General features: G+C 39.1%; 1 protein-coding gene across 3 annotated transcripts in view; it reads left to right on the top strand.

Moving 5' to 3' along the window:
• The first annotated feature begins 1,944 nt into the window (after positions 1-1,944).
• LOC121295505 (stAR-related lipid transfer protein 13-like) overlaps positions 1,945-16,353 on the top strand; it is a 57,846-nt gene continuing 43,437 nt past the window's right edge. The window contains exons 1-3 of one of the 3 annotated variants that reach the window (XM_041220196.1): positions 1,945-2,142; positions 5,061-5,713; positions 15,623-15,656. In XM_041220196.1, coding sequence (XP_041076130.1) covers positions 5,267-5,713; positions 15,623-15,656 — 481 coding nt within the window. In that variant the 5' untranslated portion in view covers positions 1,945-2,142; positions 5,061-5,266. Of the gene's footprint in view, positions 2,143-4,928; positions 5,714-12,842; positions 13,029-15,622; positions 15,657-16,353 lie in introns of those variants that run through there. The other 2 variants (XM_041220197.1, XM_041220200.1) reach the window with 2 other exon arrangements.

Genomic DNA, 16,353 nt, shown 5'->3' with positions numbered 1-16,353 from the left:
TAGCACACTGCATGGTTTCCTATAGGGCCAGGCTGGCACTGTGCATTACCCAGTTAGGTCATGTTCATCATGAATTAAAATGTGTGCTTTCATGATGTTTGATGTAATATGTGCACAGTGAATTATTAAGACTCAAACCAGCTTTGCAGATATTCTTTTGACCCTTGAAAAGCATGCTAATATAGTCAAAGCAGAATGTTAATTAAAGGACACTGAGATCCTTTCACCAAACAGGCCCTGCTTTGAACCTCTAGCTGTGAGATGTGATTAAACAGTGCAAGCAGAGATACAATCTCAATAGCACAGTATTGACTCTTCCACCCTTGCACTGTCTCTGGATGTTCACAGTCCCGTGCCACAGGCATGACAAGGTACATGGTTATTGTTTAATCTGCATTAGGTTGTTACTGATGCTTGTTAGTTGTAAAGTAATACATAGCAGAAGGAGCTCGCTTGTTAAAACTCTGGACATGCCATGTTGATTCTGTAACTGTCCAGGACTGCGATAAAGAGGAAAGTGTCTAATTACTTTCCTGTTTCACTTTCTCAGGTAAAAATATTGGTAATAACGGTATGTAAAGGTAGAAGCCTGCTACTTTAACCCTATAATTTATAATGAACACATAATGTTCCTAATTCTAGTCTATCCATGGCCCTGATACTAAATGCCAGTGCCAGTACCACAGCTTTTCAGACTTCAGCTTTGGAAATGGGACTTTTGCAAAGGTTCCATTGATCTGCTCCGAGATAAAAGTTTTGCCCCATCTGACTTCCTATCCACTATACACAGTGTTTGTGTGTGTGTGTGTGCACGCGTGCGTGTGTATGTGTGCGTGTCCATGATGTAAATACCTTATTTGTCTTGCAGACCATGTCATTCTCTGGTACAATATACAATACTGTTAACAACATTTTAATTTCTGTAGTTGATTAACATGATCTAAGTACATGAATTTTGTCACAGTTATTCACGACACCAGACAGTAACAGCAAGTAGCAATTAATTTCCAATTTAACAAAAGACTAGAAAGGAACTACGAATTGCTTAATGCATATACTACAAATATGTTGACAACAATACGTCTGTGCTAGCTTGTCAAAGCCCAATTTGTGTGAGTATATATATTTATATTTTAAATCCACGTTTTAAAGAGTTGTTGTTAAACATGTTACTGATTTTAATACATGGTATTGGATGCTACTTTTAATAACAGTTGATTTTTTTGTTTTGATCAAGGGGCTTTGAAATGTCATGATCCTCTGCAGCCATTGCATTTCCTCTTCTCGTCTGTCTTCTGTCTCTTCTGACTCCATGTCTATCTATTTATCCATCTATTGAACATGCGCATGTCAGTGACATACTGTAATACTAACAGTCCAAAAAAAGTTTAAGTAAGTAATCAATCTTAGGCCAATGACAGCAACTGTGGTACTAAAATGCATTACTGTTTTTTTGTTTTCTTCTCAGTACTTGTTGGCTGGTATGGTATGTACATACCATGACCTCACTGGTCTTGCCAATGCTTACCTATGCTTTTTAATGTTTTCATTGTCCTTTATCACACTTTGATATGCTTTTACTACAAGGGAACTTTAATGAGGGAAGACCATAAATACAATACAGTTAGAGATTAGAAGCAAACAATATGAAATCTTATGCACTTCAAAAGATTATTAGAACTAAATCATTAGGAAAGGCCAGATGGCACAGAGCTAAAATGACACCGCTAACATTTTTGTTTCGTTTTGTTTTACCTTTGATCTGAATTGAGTTAATGGTTCTTTTCTCACCCTTAGCAGCACTCTCTCCGAGAGAGGTGATGTCATCAGTGTTTAGTGAACAGACTCTCTGTTCCACATGTGATTTGACTCTGAAGGAGAGAGAGAGAAAGAGAGGTAGAGAAGGTAGTAGAGGTTGAGAGTGAGGGAGAGGGGGAAAGAGAGAGAGAGAGAGAGAGAGAGAGAGAGAGAGAGCGCCTTGGAACACAGCCAATGGAAAACCTGGCCTTTGAGCTTGTGTGTCTTGACTTGCGCACACACCGGGGGAATTTAGTTACTCCTCTGCTGTTTAAGCCATGTTTTTCCACATCAGCTTTTCTTCAATGAAGTAACTTGGTGTACTCTGTACTCGACAGAATCAAGGTATGTTTTGTTGTTCTTCTTTTTACAGTATGTAGAGCTCAGTTTCAACTTTTCTGCTTAGCCTGTCAGCAAAGCTCTCCTGTGCACTGCAAGACTCAACAGTTCTCCAGGAAGACTGAGTGTGTGAGGTGCTGCTCATTGCTCATGGAAAACACTTTCAATGTGCAACTCGTGTCCTTTAACCCTTTCCTGCTGCGGCCAGCTAAAGAGGTCATTCTATAGAAAGAAGATGTTTAACAATGTACAATTACTGCTTCTACAAGATGAGTCAGGGCTTTCATACGAAGGGCTGTGAACAGATGTTTACTTTCATTTGTTGTGCTATACTGATTTGAGCCAGCATGGGGCGTTTAACATTGGATTTAAGTTTTGCAATCAGAAGGGGACTGAAAACAATTTATCGAGTTTTCAGAAAGTTTATAGAGATTTAAAAAAAAAAAAATCATGAATTTGAGTCATGACTCAATGCTAGTTTGGAAGGAGTTTCTGGTTACAGGTTCACAAGTTTAACTTTGTTTTATTTCTGGGTGTGTTTTATGAATGAATCAGACACATACTAACCTGTAACTGATTTGATTAGTTTAGACATGCTTTACCGGTATGACAAGCACCTTAGTCCAGTGATTTTTTGTGTGTCGTGTCTCCATACTCCAGAGCGTGTGAGAGATTAACACAGTGATCCTGGCATATCCTCATCTCCAAGCCTGTCTGACGAGAGCAGGGTGAACCATGTTGGCAGGCATTGAATGGTGTAGTACCAGACAGATTTCATTCACAATGTTGGCAAAGATCTTCGAAAATGAACTTCAAAACGTCACCGTAGCTTAAGTTTGCCACCCACAGTACAATCAAACTAACATGGCTCCTGTGCAGTTAATACAGAGGATGAATTGTGCAGTCCCTCTATTAAGACGGCTGAAGGAAAGGAGTTATATTTCGTATTGCTGGTCCTAACTCAGGGAGATTATCAGATTGAAGGGGTAGATTCAAAGACAAAAAAAGAGTTAGGTGAGGGAGCTATTTGATTTAATTTGAATTGAATCCCAAAACCTTTACCTCCATCTAAGCTGACTTGACCCCCCCCCCCCCCCCCCGCGTAGCAAACAGTAGTTTTGATGTTTCCACCACTTTTTCTAATTACCCTCATACATTACCCTTATGATTATCATCCAGTAAAAAAGCCTGCATGTATCTCTGTGCGTGTGTGTGTGTGTGTCTACCCTGACACACTCAGCATTGCTGAGCTGTTCATCTCTGTACACAAATTTTGTCACAGTTATTCACGACACCAGACAGTAACAGCAACTAGCAATTAATTTCCAATTTAACAAAAGACGAGAAAGGAATTACGAATTGCTTAATACTTTGTAACACGTTGGTCTCGGCAGATGAAGATGATCAGATTGCAAATCACTTCTTTTTTTTTTTTTTTTTTTTTTGCTTTTGCGGGCGCTGAGATCTCAGCTGTGATGACTTCTCTTTGACTTTTGAAGTGATATGTGGGTGCCTTTTCATGCCTTTGATGTAAGGAATGTGTGGTCCACAACCCCTTACACAGGGTTAGTTTATACGCAGATTGAAGTACAACTTCCTAGCTACAGTGACACTATATGGGATTCTCCAGGACCTTTGATTTCATTATGATTCCGTGCCCATTATTTTTAAAAACGGTAACATTTTTACATTAAATGTCTCTAATTATTGTGCATTTACATAGTAGTTACTTTGTAAATACATGTGCACTTATTCATAATTACAATGTCATTATGCATAGCTACAATGAACTCAATGTGTACATCTTTTTACAAGTATACAATTGTATCAGAAAAGGGTTAAGGTTAAGATTTGCAAAAAGATTTACACGTTAAGTAAATTGTAACTATGCATAATAACACTGTAAGCATGTGTATGTTCATGTGTAAGTAACTATATAAATACTGTACACAGTAAATAGAGACACTTAATTTACAGTGTTACCAGAAACATAATTTGGAATTTACCCACAATATTTGCATAAAAAATTAATTAAAAGTAAAGCCCTTATTTTATGTTGATAAACATTCAGCTGAAACAGGGCTGCAGTATGTATAAACCAATGCAAACACCTCGATGAGGAGATTTACAAGGCTTTTTTAAGGCAAACCCATTATAGTTCTTTACGTGCTATTGATGGAAAGAAAATTAGAAATAAATTCAAAACAATTCCATAACTCAAAGGTATGTAAAAGTTTTAAGGAATTTCCCCCAAAAGCTTTGTAGCTACTTGTAGCATTTTCTATTTTCTGAGTTTTCAGAAGAACAATTCTGAAAGGATCCTCAGTTTGTATTGCGATGGTATCTTCAAAGCAGTGTGTCTGTCTGTGGTATGGGTAAATATTATTGATAGGGGCTTGATAAGCGTGCCCAAGCAGGCACCATAGCTAACTGGCTCACAGGAATACCAATCATACTTCCCTAGCTTTTTCTAAATAATCTACGTTTTGGGAATATATATAATCTATTGATATACACAAGACCGCTATAAAAAAAAAAGATGAAAGCAAATTACTGGAATGAATTTGATTCCAGTGTTCAATAGCACAGGTAGATGTCAAAATCTTCAAGCAGGAAATAAACATGCATGAGTGGGAGTGACTGACACTATAGCTTTTTTACTTCTCATAAACCTTGGCAACATTACTATTGTTGAATTTTTTCACTTGTATTATGTGTGGTATATGCTAAAAAAGAAAAAAATAATAATACATCAGACTATATTTAGAAAGATCATTGCCTTGGGTTTTACTGCTTTATTACTGTATGTTTGTACTGTGCATGTCTGTATATGAATATACTGTATATTGTTGTAACCAGCTCAAGATGAGAGATTGGAGTCTGTTTAGAGTACATCAACAATTATTTTTTCTTTTGTTTTACAGAAACAGCAACTCAGCAACACAAGATGCTGTGGTCCAATCAGGTTAAGTAAATGGGATTAAAAACTTTGTAAAACTTTTAGAACCCAGAGGATTGCCTCCACAGCTAAAGGGCGCAACAATGTAGCCAAAACAAGCCAATGGCAAATACAGACTCAGTTTTGTCTGCAAATGCTAAGCCGTTCTTTCTCTGTTAAACTGCTTCAAACATGGGGGATCCTGAAGAATGGGAGTATGGAGTCCTCTTTGCAGCTGGAAGCAACAGTGATGATGAAGACCCCGATTATGCTTCCATTCCAGAAGACTACCCCATCGTTTTGGAGGATCTGGTCGATGGAGCTAGGCCCTTTCAACCCAAAACTGCCCGAGTTATAAAGCACAAGCCCAGCGCCATAGCATTCTCCGAAGACTGTACTTGGGCAATGGTGGAAGAAACCATTGCCAAGAGGTATAGCAAACCTTTGATTTCTAACAAAGCAGGTTTCCCTGGGCGTTGGGTTCAGAGGACCTGTGAACCGATTAATACAGAGTCTTCTGTAAAGTCCAGGGAACATGCCAAGGAAGGAGTGAACATTTCTGGACCCAGAGATGAATGGTACATGTTGATTGAGTGTCTTGAAGAAAACTATGAAACAGCCACTTGTCAATGCTGCCTGGTAAGTTTTCAATCATACCCGACGTGCTTAGAAAATGGAAAATATAATATAGTTTAGATTTCCTCTCTTGCAATAATTCCATTAGAGACAAAAATATGAGTTAATATGACTATACTTCTGATGCTTTGCTACTGTAAATCTACCTGGAGCTTAGACCTGCTAAGCAACACATCTGCCCAGTCTTTACAGCAATAAACCTTGATGTCTTGTTAAATTAAATTTTCTGCCAAAAACTAAAAAAAAATGTACATGGAGTAAACTGAGGGGGTTTACATTTTTCCTGTAAAGCCATGTTTCTTCAACACACTTTCAGGCATTTGATTGTTCTTGCTGACTGAAAAATTGCATGTTATGAAATGCCAAGAAAATTTAAAACCTGCTTGCTGTGAGGAGATAAGAGATTTGGAAAGGAATTGCTCTTCAAGGTATGTTGCCGAATTTAGCAATATCAAAACCAATCATCTGCCAGCTGCTATAATATGGACAATAAGGTTTTACTTAAAGGAACTGAGAGATGTTATGATTGGAAAGCCTCCTATCTGTGTTCACCACAGCCAAGCCCCATGTGTGATGAGGTTTTGGCTGAATCCCAGATTTTGATGTGCAATTTATTAAAATCCATACCTGTCAAGTGAGAGTTTCAGGAAGCCTAATCAGGATTAAAGAGGAGGAAGCTGTCATGAAGAATCTTTGTCTCCAGCCATCATGTTGCTCCCACATGCATGAAACAGTATGTTTCAGTTTCGACCGGTGCAGAATAAGGGTATGGTGTAATGATTGCTTATAGAAATCCGGTTTTCCTTGCTAAGTTGCATATGCTAAACCTCTGCATTGCTTCTTTAAGGAAATGCGAACATATCTACCACCCTGTTATGGACAGTACTTTGGTCCCGGTTAATAAGATATTGTGGTACTCAAGACATTCTGTTAAAGATCAGTAGAAAAATGTCAATGTTACACTGAACTATAAAGGATGCTAGTTACTAAATATTCTGTAAATATTGTGTCTCCAGCTGCCATACTATTGCTAATCTAATCATCTGGGCTAGTGTGAGGGTGAGGGTTAGGGTTTGGGGTAGGGGTAGGGTTAGGGTTAGGGTTAGGGTTAGGGTTAGGGTAAAGTTTAGGGTTACAGAATACTTTGCAAGTGCCGATTGTATGTCTGTGTAGACATTAGTTAACCACGGATTTACACATACAAGCATTATTGTAAGCTAAAGAAAAACATATATCACTGTAATAGTTGCAGAAGTCATTGAAATCACTGAATATTAAATTACAGTTTATTTTCTTTTGTTACAGGCTTTCCTGTTGAGATTATATCATTCTTTACTGTCTGAGTGTTAAAAGTTCTGTCCATTTATGTAATTAGTAGTCACTTAACCACCTGGTTCCTATCACAACCTGCCAAACATCTGGCTCATTCTTTGTCTTGTTTGGAACAATTGTATTCTTTCTGTGGTATGACAAGACGCTAAAGTTAAATTTAATGACAGCCTGGCTTTGAGTCTAGAAGTCATGTCTGCCGCTCAGCAGAAAGCAATGCACCACTGTAGTGTAGCGTAGTGCTGGGTCTGTGGTTAGACACCTCGAGGGAACTGAAACAGGTATTGTGAAAGTGCATCGTGGTGTACAAAAACTAAACACTGAACATCCATAGGCACTTTTTTTTTTTTTTTTTAATTAGCCCTGTTTTTGGAATCGATAGCCGCTTTTTTTGGAAATGATAGTGAGTTTTAGCGATAGCTTGGTTTTCCTTCACAGAGTTTTTTTCCTTTTACCTAGAATGTGCAATGTCTTCACCTTGTGTGTATGACTTATAATGAAACTCACAAAACTCATTTCAATGGGTACTGGGAGTTTTACCTTTCTAACTGCAGTCAAATGTATTTTCCTGAATATCCAGCTGATACTTTGAAAGGCTCATTACGTTTCGTTCCTTGTCAATGTAGAATATAGAGCAGTTACAGAGATGACACACAAGTAGTGAATGCCTCGTCTTCTCACCTTCCTTCTCAGATAGAAACCCCAGATTACTCTCTCTGCAGACTTGATGCTGTCAGCCGGGTATTTGTGGCTTTTCTCCTTGCCAGCCTAATCTGTCTGTATCAAACCACAACACTAAATTAACAAATGCTTTTTTTTAATGGTGTCTAAAACAGATTACAGACTGGAAACAGTAGCTGGGAAAGAAAACCACACTTTTTTCTTATATTATTCTTTATATGAGTGGCTATTGATTACTATATGCATGCAACTGTGGATCCTGTCTATATCTGCTGTGTCACTGCCTACTCTAACATTTATACAGCTATTAACATGACGGCTGTGTGTATGTCTTCTACTGTATGCTTATAGTATCAGATATATTAAAAGTGTTTCCAGAATTATTGCCGCTACGTTAGGTGTATGTGTTTCGTTTTTTGGTTGTTTGTTCTTTAATGGAGTACGCAACTGTTTACTTAGCTGTTTACTTACTTACCTCACTGTCAGATACTGTATTACTGTATTCATAACGTCAAGCGATGCCACAATCACACCTTCTGTGATTACACCCTTTTCACATGTTCTTTCTGCCCCTCATTTATTTCCATGCGGCATACCCCTGCAACATATAACTTTCTGATAAGTTATCTTGAGTGGTTTGTGCATAACTGGCATAACTGTTATTCAACCAACATAAATAAATAAATACATAAATCGGACAGAGAATGCAGTTAGAATTCCACATAGCATGACGACGAGCACTTTGCTGACCACTCAAATAATATTTATGTTGCACAACAAACCTGCACTATATTGTACTTACATGATACTGCTGTGTTTTAAATCTTTGTTTAAATCATCTTCTGATATCTGCCTGCCGATCAGTCTGTGTAGTATGTCTCTGTCTGCTGGACTGTCTCTTTAAACGCTGAACATATTTTACAATGTAATAATTGTACGAGCAACAAAACTTAACAAACAGAACACTTGTAAGGATTTTCCCTGGAGTAATCAATCATACCTTTATCTTGCCCCATGAAAGTATGAAAAAATATGTTCATTTGTTGAGAGTTATGTTTTAAAACCCAAACTGGCTTTTTTTTTTTAAATACCAGCTGCAGGATTTATACATGTCTCCAAGAAGGGGAGACAATACAGCCTTTTATAAGAAATGTTCCAGTAAGTCTTGGCGTGAGTCCTGTTGTTGTGGGTAGATTCTAAGAAAAGCAGACATCAATTCTATAAGGAGTTCTTCTAGGGAGAGAAGCTCTGTTGATAAACTGACAGGAACTAGCCTATAAGCATTATCAGAATATAAATCAGAACAGCACAAAGACATGCCACTTTGGCTGGGGGGATCATTGCCTGGAGTCTGAGAATTGTAGCCAAGTGCACGAGGTGTGTGCCAAAAAGACTTTGCATTGAATTAATTCTGAAGTGTTAACGATTTTCTTTGCTTTTACTTGTTACAGCGGTATCCTATTTTCCAGTCCAAAACACATTTTCTTTAGCTACAGGCCTTCTGAAAAGACTCCTATAAGCTGATATTCTGAAGCAAGGTGGTTTCAGAATGGTTCTTCACTGTAGTTTCTGCTCCCTTTTCCAACTACGAAAACTGAAAGATAATAAATAATAAAACCTGTCTCTGTTTAATGATAATTAGAGAATGATGCAGAACACATGTCAAAATGACATTAAACAGATAGATAATTATATATACTGAAAGTGGAGGTGATCTAGTCTGTTGATGAACCAGCAGTTTGTTAACTGTAGTTCCTGCAGGTCACACACTACAAAACTACCTGTTCCTTTTAGATAACTTGTCGTTTGTGTTAGACAGTCACAACAGTGTCTTACACAGTCTTGGATGGAGGTCAGCTGTATTTTTGGCTATAAGTTTGACAGCATTTGATTACTGCTTGTCTTGAAAATCACTGTCTTAAAACTTGTGACAGCACCTTTATAAAAATGTACCACTGTCCATCTGCACTGTTTTTATTTATTTTATTTTTTTTGCATTTTTACACTACTTTCTGCAGGGATGCCCTATGCATTTACAATAGTTCACCAGCTTTATAAATATGCAATTATCATATCTCTCTGGGGACTTTACAATGCTTCCCTATGCTTGACCATGCTTTCACTATGTTGTATTACACTTTTTTGTGCTTTCACTATGATCAGTGCTTGTAAGGGTGCAATCAAAAACACAACGTGAATTTCCTTCTAGCTTTCCCCTCAGAATTAGCAAAACATTATCAAAAGCTCTGAACCCCTAACAAGATGTGACACTGCCTGCAGTGTTCTTTTACAGCTGCTATTCCCATTGGTTCAGCTGCTCCCTCACATGTCATTTTTATTTTTGTCAAATCAGCTGTTGGGCTTCCCAGAAGGGGGCTGTTTTAGAAGCAGGGTTAATATTATTATTTTTTTTAAAGTAACAGGTTGATTTTGTTGTTGCTGTTTCATGGCAAAGGGGCCAGCAAGCATGTAATTGAGGATAAATGAACTCTTTATTGTACCATAAGTCTGTGATACCAAACTCCTCAGTTTATTCACATAACCCTGGTACAGCACAGGCAGCGACAAAGCACGGTCTCAAGCATGCTCTGAAGGGGGCTGTCCCTTTATCTGCAGATAACTTGTTAAAAGCATGGCAAAGTACCCTAGAGGTGGGTGAACACACAGTAAAGGCACAGTGAAAGACTCATACTAAACCCACGGTAAAGTGAAGAATCATGTAAAAAAGAGGTTGTGTGGGTAGTTCAGTCATGGACTGGGTGGGACCACCAGGAGCTGAAGGGCTCAACAGCCACCTGACCACAATCCGGTTTTTATCACCGCTACCCTGGGCTGCTGCAGTGGAACTGGCGTTCTAAAGAGGTTTCATATGTGTATTCTATAAGAGGCTGCGTCTGATGGAAGTGTCCAATTTACAATAGAGGGTTTAATACTTAATGTGTCCACAAGGAGGAGCTAGAAGTTAATCGTCAATTCTAAAAATAAAAGCAGTAAAGAGTCACTCGGTTTACGTTGTTTGCTGCATTTCCTTAACGTCAACACCTGTTCCAGGCATGCCCTGAAAAAAAAAAAGTGAAAGCTCTTTCAATAGGTTATTCACAGGTACAGCCCCGGGGGGGGGGGGGGGGGGGGGTTGTGTGCATCCAGTTTATGAGTGTCTGACAGGGTTTGTGCGTATCAGTGTCTAGGAGGAGACTGACAATGGGCTTTGTTATGTATGCTTAATGGCTCCTGCACAAATATACTCAGCTTCTATTGTTGTGTATTTAACTTTGTTCGTTTTTTGTTTGCTTATTGCGTTTTTCCTACGACCAAACGTGAAAGGAAAAGAAATGTGACGTAATAAAACCAGCAGCGAGGTTGCTGTTGATCTGAGCAGCTGGCACTGTGCGAATCCCATTGTAATGAAAGAGCAAAGGTGAGGAAAAGAACAATCCATTGAATAAACATGCTGCCATTTAGAACGGGCAATCACATACCTATACAGTAGAGAAAGGGGTTGGGTGTTTAAAAACGTCAGGGAACTGATTCCCGCTTGTAAACATGCTGCCATTTAGAACGGGCTGTAAATATATAGATATATATATATATATACTATATATCTATGCCCGTTATATATATATATATATATATATATATCATCTCGTCTCATCTCAGAGTCACAATCAGTGTTAACACAACGTTGTGTCTGTGATTTCTAAAGGGTTTAATGACCCCCCCCCCCTCCCGGCTCCCCACCCTGTTGCTGCTCCTTGCTGGTGGCACGTGTAGGGTCAGTGTTTTCCATCTCATGGTTTAACCTCGGAGTTCTTTTCCATGAATAGATTCCAGGAGTCCCAATAGAGAAGGTCATTTTTATTTGTGACCATTCTGCCTTGATAGAGAACATACTGTGTTATTAGCTGAGCTCTCTGCTCTCTGACCTCCTCCAAACCCACGCACTCCTCCACACAATGCCCTTCCTGTGTACAGCCTGCTCAAATCAATGGCATTGTTGTTGCCTGTCCCTGGGAGTCAGGCGAGAAGATTCATGGCATACGTGTTCAGCTTTCGATAAAAATACACATCAGTTGTTAAATTATTTCCCCATCATCCCTGTTGGAAACCTGACTAGATGCCATGATGTGACATGTGGCTTGCCCTTCCCTTCTTTGGACATCTGATTTTATTCCCCACGTGTTGTAATTCTCTCTGTGCGATTTGCTTTTTGAGTTTGCAGAGATGTGAGCATTGTAAGTTAAGTGTCTCTGCCAAGCTATCAGAATAATGTTATTGAATTAATAGTTATGCAAATCCTGTCATTAAGTAAAATTAAAATTCATTTCTCATCAGTGCCTCTTGTTCTCTGAGTCTATTTTTTTTAATTCACTTTGGTGTATTGCTGATCCTGTCCTCCTGCTGATATTCAGCATTCTCTCTCTCGCATAGCTGAAGCACAACATTCTTTTGAAACTGCATCCAGACCCTTGAGCCAAACAGTTTCAGCCTTTGTTGAAATGGACAACAGAACACACTGTGTGGGTGCTGCTCCATATTTCAACCGCATTGGGAATGCAAGGAAAATGTGACTACAAGTTAATAAAGGCAGTACAAAAATGTCAAATCCGAAATCCGCCATTCCGTGTCGATTTGACCTTGGTAGAAGTTAGGGAGCGTGGTTAATAATGCCTCCTCTGGTAGCCTAGAAACACAACTTTGTATTCCTTCATAGGTTTGTGGGCTCTGGTACTGAAAGTTCTCAGAATAACACAGTTTGGAAGAAAGAACCCCTTTTCCACAAATACTATAGCTCCCTAGATAACAGTGCTAGAGACCTGCATTTGAACATATGGAATCGTACGTCAGGACAAAGCGAGGTCCTGGGTTAAGCTTCAGCAGTAACAATGTTCAATTTATACTTCGTTGCAATATAAAAAGGTTAACATGGCTTTGAGAATAATCTAGCATGCTCAGCATTGGACAGTGCACAAGCAGGTTATGATGCATGCAATGCCATCAGAAAGTTCAGTCCAGCATTAGTATGCGAGGAGCATCTCTGCCTGCTGCCTCCCATTGTGAACAGCAGAGAGAGGCATGCTAGTCCCCTGCCCCGCCTCCTTCCCACATCTGTCCTCCATCCATCCCCAGCAGACGAGCAGCAGCAGCAGCAGCAGCAGCAGGCTCAGGACAGTGTATCGACTCACAGGTCCCCCCCCCCCCAAGGGGGAATGGAGCAGTGAGCTAGTCCCTGGAGTCCAGGACACCCCTTCGGACTTTCTCCACCATGCCGTTCCTCAGCTGTTTGTGCTCACTGTTTAGGAGGGCAAAAGTAAGTAGAGGCTTGTGTTTACTGCTGCTGCTGCTATGAATCAGTGCTTCGTCTGCTTCATCACAGGTTATAGTTCGTAGTTTACAAACAGGCATTTTGCTTTGTAGAATACATGAATTAAAAACATGCTGTTTAATGTATTTTATTTGTCAGCTTGTAAATTAAAGCTTGAAAAACTATGACAACTACAATGCTTTTTTTCTGTAAATGTGTAGTTTTGCAATAGTGCTGCTCATTGAATTTGAATGAAATCTGCAGTAGGGAATCTATAGTAACTTTTATTAGAAATATTTAAGCTCTGGTCTTAGTGTGGTCTTTTATAGAGGCGTGAAACTGGCTTGTTGAAATCCTGAGACACAGAAGCACTAAGGAAAAAAAAGTGCTTTTTTTCAAACTGCACAGCGTTGCACAGACTGTGGATCACGTGACTCCATGAAGTAACTGACATTCCAGGCCCTGTGCTGTGGGTGCTGGAATGGAGTGAATGATGAATTGTTCCACGGGAGCATGCTCATAAAGACCTGGCAATCAGGCCATGCTTACTATTAACAGGTCTCGTATTCCAAAGCAGACTTTGGTTTAAATTCCATTTGAAAAGACAAGTCATACCTTGGTTTTAAAGAAAAACAAAACTAATTAAAATTTTTTTTTTTTTTTAAAAAACCCTTCATGACTTAGACTTGCACACTGGAAATGTTGCAATCCACTACCTGGAAACTGTAAAAAACAAACAAACAAACAAACAAACAAAAAAACCCAGCATTTCAGAACAGTTGCTTCTTTGTTGACACACAACTGGCACAAGTGTACAGCACAGTACAACGCAGCATGTGTATATTACACAACGACACAATGACAGTTTGTGAAAAGAAGAGGGTGCTGCTTCTTTGACATTCCTCGCCTGACCAGTCACATGTCATGTAAGGCTAAGTCTGACAGATTCCTTTGTTTTTTATTTCTGGGAATTTATAGCAAAGGTTAATTCCTTTGGATTGGAAAGACCTGCCTTTGACGTCAAACACAAGCTAGAAAACGTGGGAAAATCGGTCTTCTATAAAACGGGATCTAAAATTAACCCTGGAATCTGTGGATGTCATCCAAGAAGACATCTGTTTACAATTGACGGGTCAGAAAAGCACCAGAGGAGATCAGAAAGATCTCCACTGTGAAGAAATGGAACAGTAATATAATACAATATTACAAAATTAAACGTTTCTTTTATTCTTTTACATGTTTAACATTTAAGAGGTAGATAAAAACAGAAAGATCATGAAACATGTTTGTCTTTGCCTGTGAGGTGCATGAACTGCTGTAGTTTTTTAGTATGAAGGTATTATTTAGGATAATATTGAAGAGACCTGTATTGTGACATTGTCCACCGCTGGTAATTTAAAGATACAGAACACACAAGCCCGAGTTTAACAATCTCAATATATATACATATAAAAATACAAAGGAGCTCCATCTTAAGATTGTAAAGGCTCGGAATTTACCATTCCAACTGGGATAATGAATCCTAAAGGCTACCAGACCACACGTGGAGTTCTTAGCAAACCGCTAAACTATCTAAAGCTAGCGCTGCATAAACTCATGAGTAAAAAAACAAAACAAAAAAGTTAAATATCACTTTGTTTAACGCAGTTATGGTTCTGTTGCTATGTGTTTTTGTGTGTCGTGCCAATCTAGGGGGGTGAATTCTGAAACAGCTCAATGTGGCAGAGTATAGTGTACGATTTACAGTCAGAAAAAGAAGATTTAAAAGAATACTACAATGAAGATGTTTCTAGATATAGGCATGGGTGTCTATGGAGCTGGCTTCAGAAGAGGCGGGTTTGTGAAATCATTTTTGTGAGCTGTTTATAAATACTGTTATACAGAATGTCTGACCACATTAGAAGAAAACAAAACTCCAAGCACTGTAATAAAAGATGTGGGATGGGTGGTACTGAGACACCCAGTGAAAGTACTAAAAATAGACACAATGGTTAGAGTAAGAGCTCAGTGAGCTGCTGGGTAGAATGCTGATCGTATCAGTGTGAGCAGGAAGGTATCAGCTAAACCACAGGGATACCGTTCAAACAAGCCATGCAACTGGATCAAATTGAAGCAACACATTACAGCTAGCCGTTTATTCACAGCTGCCACAACAGACACTGAAACATCTATGTTTCTGGGTTTCTCTTTTTCAGTTATGGTGATGCATAACATAAAACATCAGGTGTGGTATGCAATTGTCTCTAAAAAGATTAAAGGGATACCCTCTGAATTTCTCTGTTTTATTAACTCATGATACACGCTTTTAATTGGTTTCTCCAGTTGATATATTTCATAAAGTTACCGGCATATTTTTTTTCTTAGTAATAAGGCTAGTAAAAGAATGACCACTAGCGGTACACTTTGGGTGTGCACCAATAATGTCCTCCCTCGGAAACAGTGAGGGTGTGAGATATTTTTTCACAAAACTCTTTTGATGAACTCACCATTTCAAGGGGGAAGAGATCACTGATATGCACACCAAATCGTAATTTTTACAAGATTATCAATACAAATAAAACCAGGGTGTCTTACCGCGTTCTCTGTGTTTGTTTTTTCAGGGGCTTCCTTCGCTGTGGGATAGAAAAGATGCCGGTGAGTAATTGTCTTTCTCCACATGGGGTGGAGGGTAGAGGCTGGGAATGGGGCTGGTGGGGATGGGGACCTGTTCAAGGTGTTTATGCTGCTGCTAGGCTGCCGTAGGGTTGCTATAGAAACTCTTTTTTTTACATGTTAGAGGGGGTTTGGGAATAAATCCTGATTCTGGCCTGGTCCTTAAATGGTTAAAAATGGTTTTGTGGGAAACATGTGTTTGTTCTTTATGCCATTGTATGGGCATAGAATAGTAAGATTCTCAGCGAGAGGGGGTCATTCCTGCTCATCAAAGCTGGCACCCTGCATACAGTGTATTCTGAAAATTATTTTGAAAATGCTGGTTGTGTCAGACAGATATATGGATAGCATTTTTATATGTTTAAAAGATAGGTACAGAGTAAGTACTCTTCACTTGACATTAACAGTGTGTTGTCACTGATTCTTAGGGTGGAATTAAAAGTTTGCAGACAGCTGTTGTGTAGCTGGAGATCAGACGCCTGTTGGTTTTGTTTTAATGAACATTTACTGTCACCAAACTTTGGAACAAGCTGTGTTGAAATCCTTAAAGAAGGGCGATACTGTGTTCATGTTCCTGGCTGGGGATCAAAAAGGGTGTTTCTGCTTCTTGACTTCTGACTGGGGTAATGGAAACATTGTGGTCAATGGAAACATGCAACAGCCCAACAGTGGGGTAACT

The sequence above is a fragment of the Polyodon spathula genome, chromosome 20 (assembly GCF_017654505.1).
Source record: "Polyodon spathula isolate WHYD16114869_AA chromosome 20, ASM1765450v1, whole genome shotgun sequence".
Classification (NCBI taxonomy): Eukaryota; Metazoa; Chordata; class Actinopteri; order Acipenseriformes; family Polyodontidae; genus Polyodon; species Polyodon spathula.
This window is presented reverse-complemented; position numbering and strand designations above follow the sequence as displayed.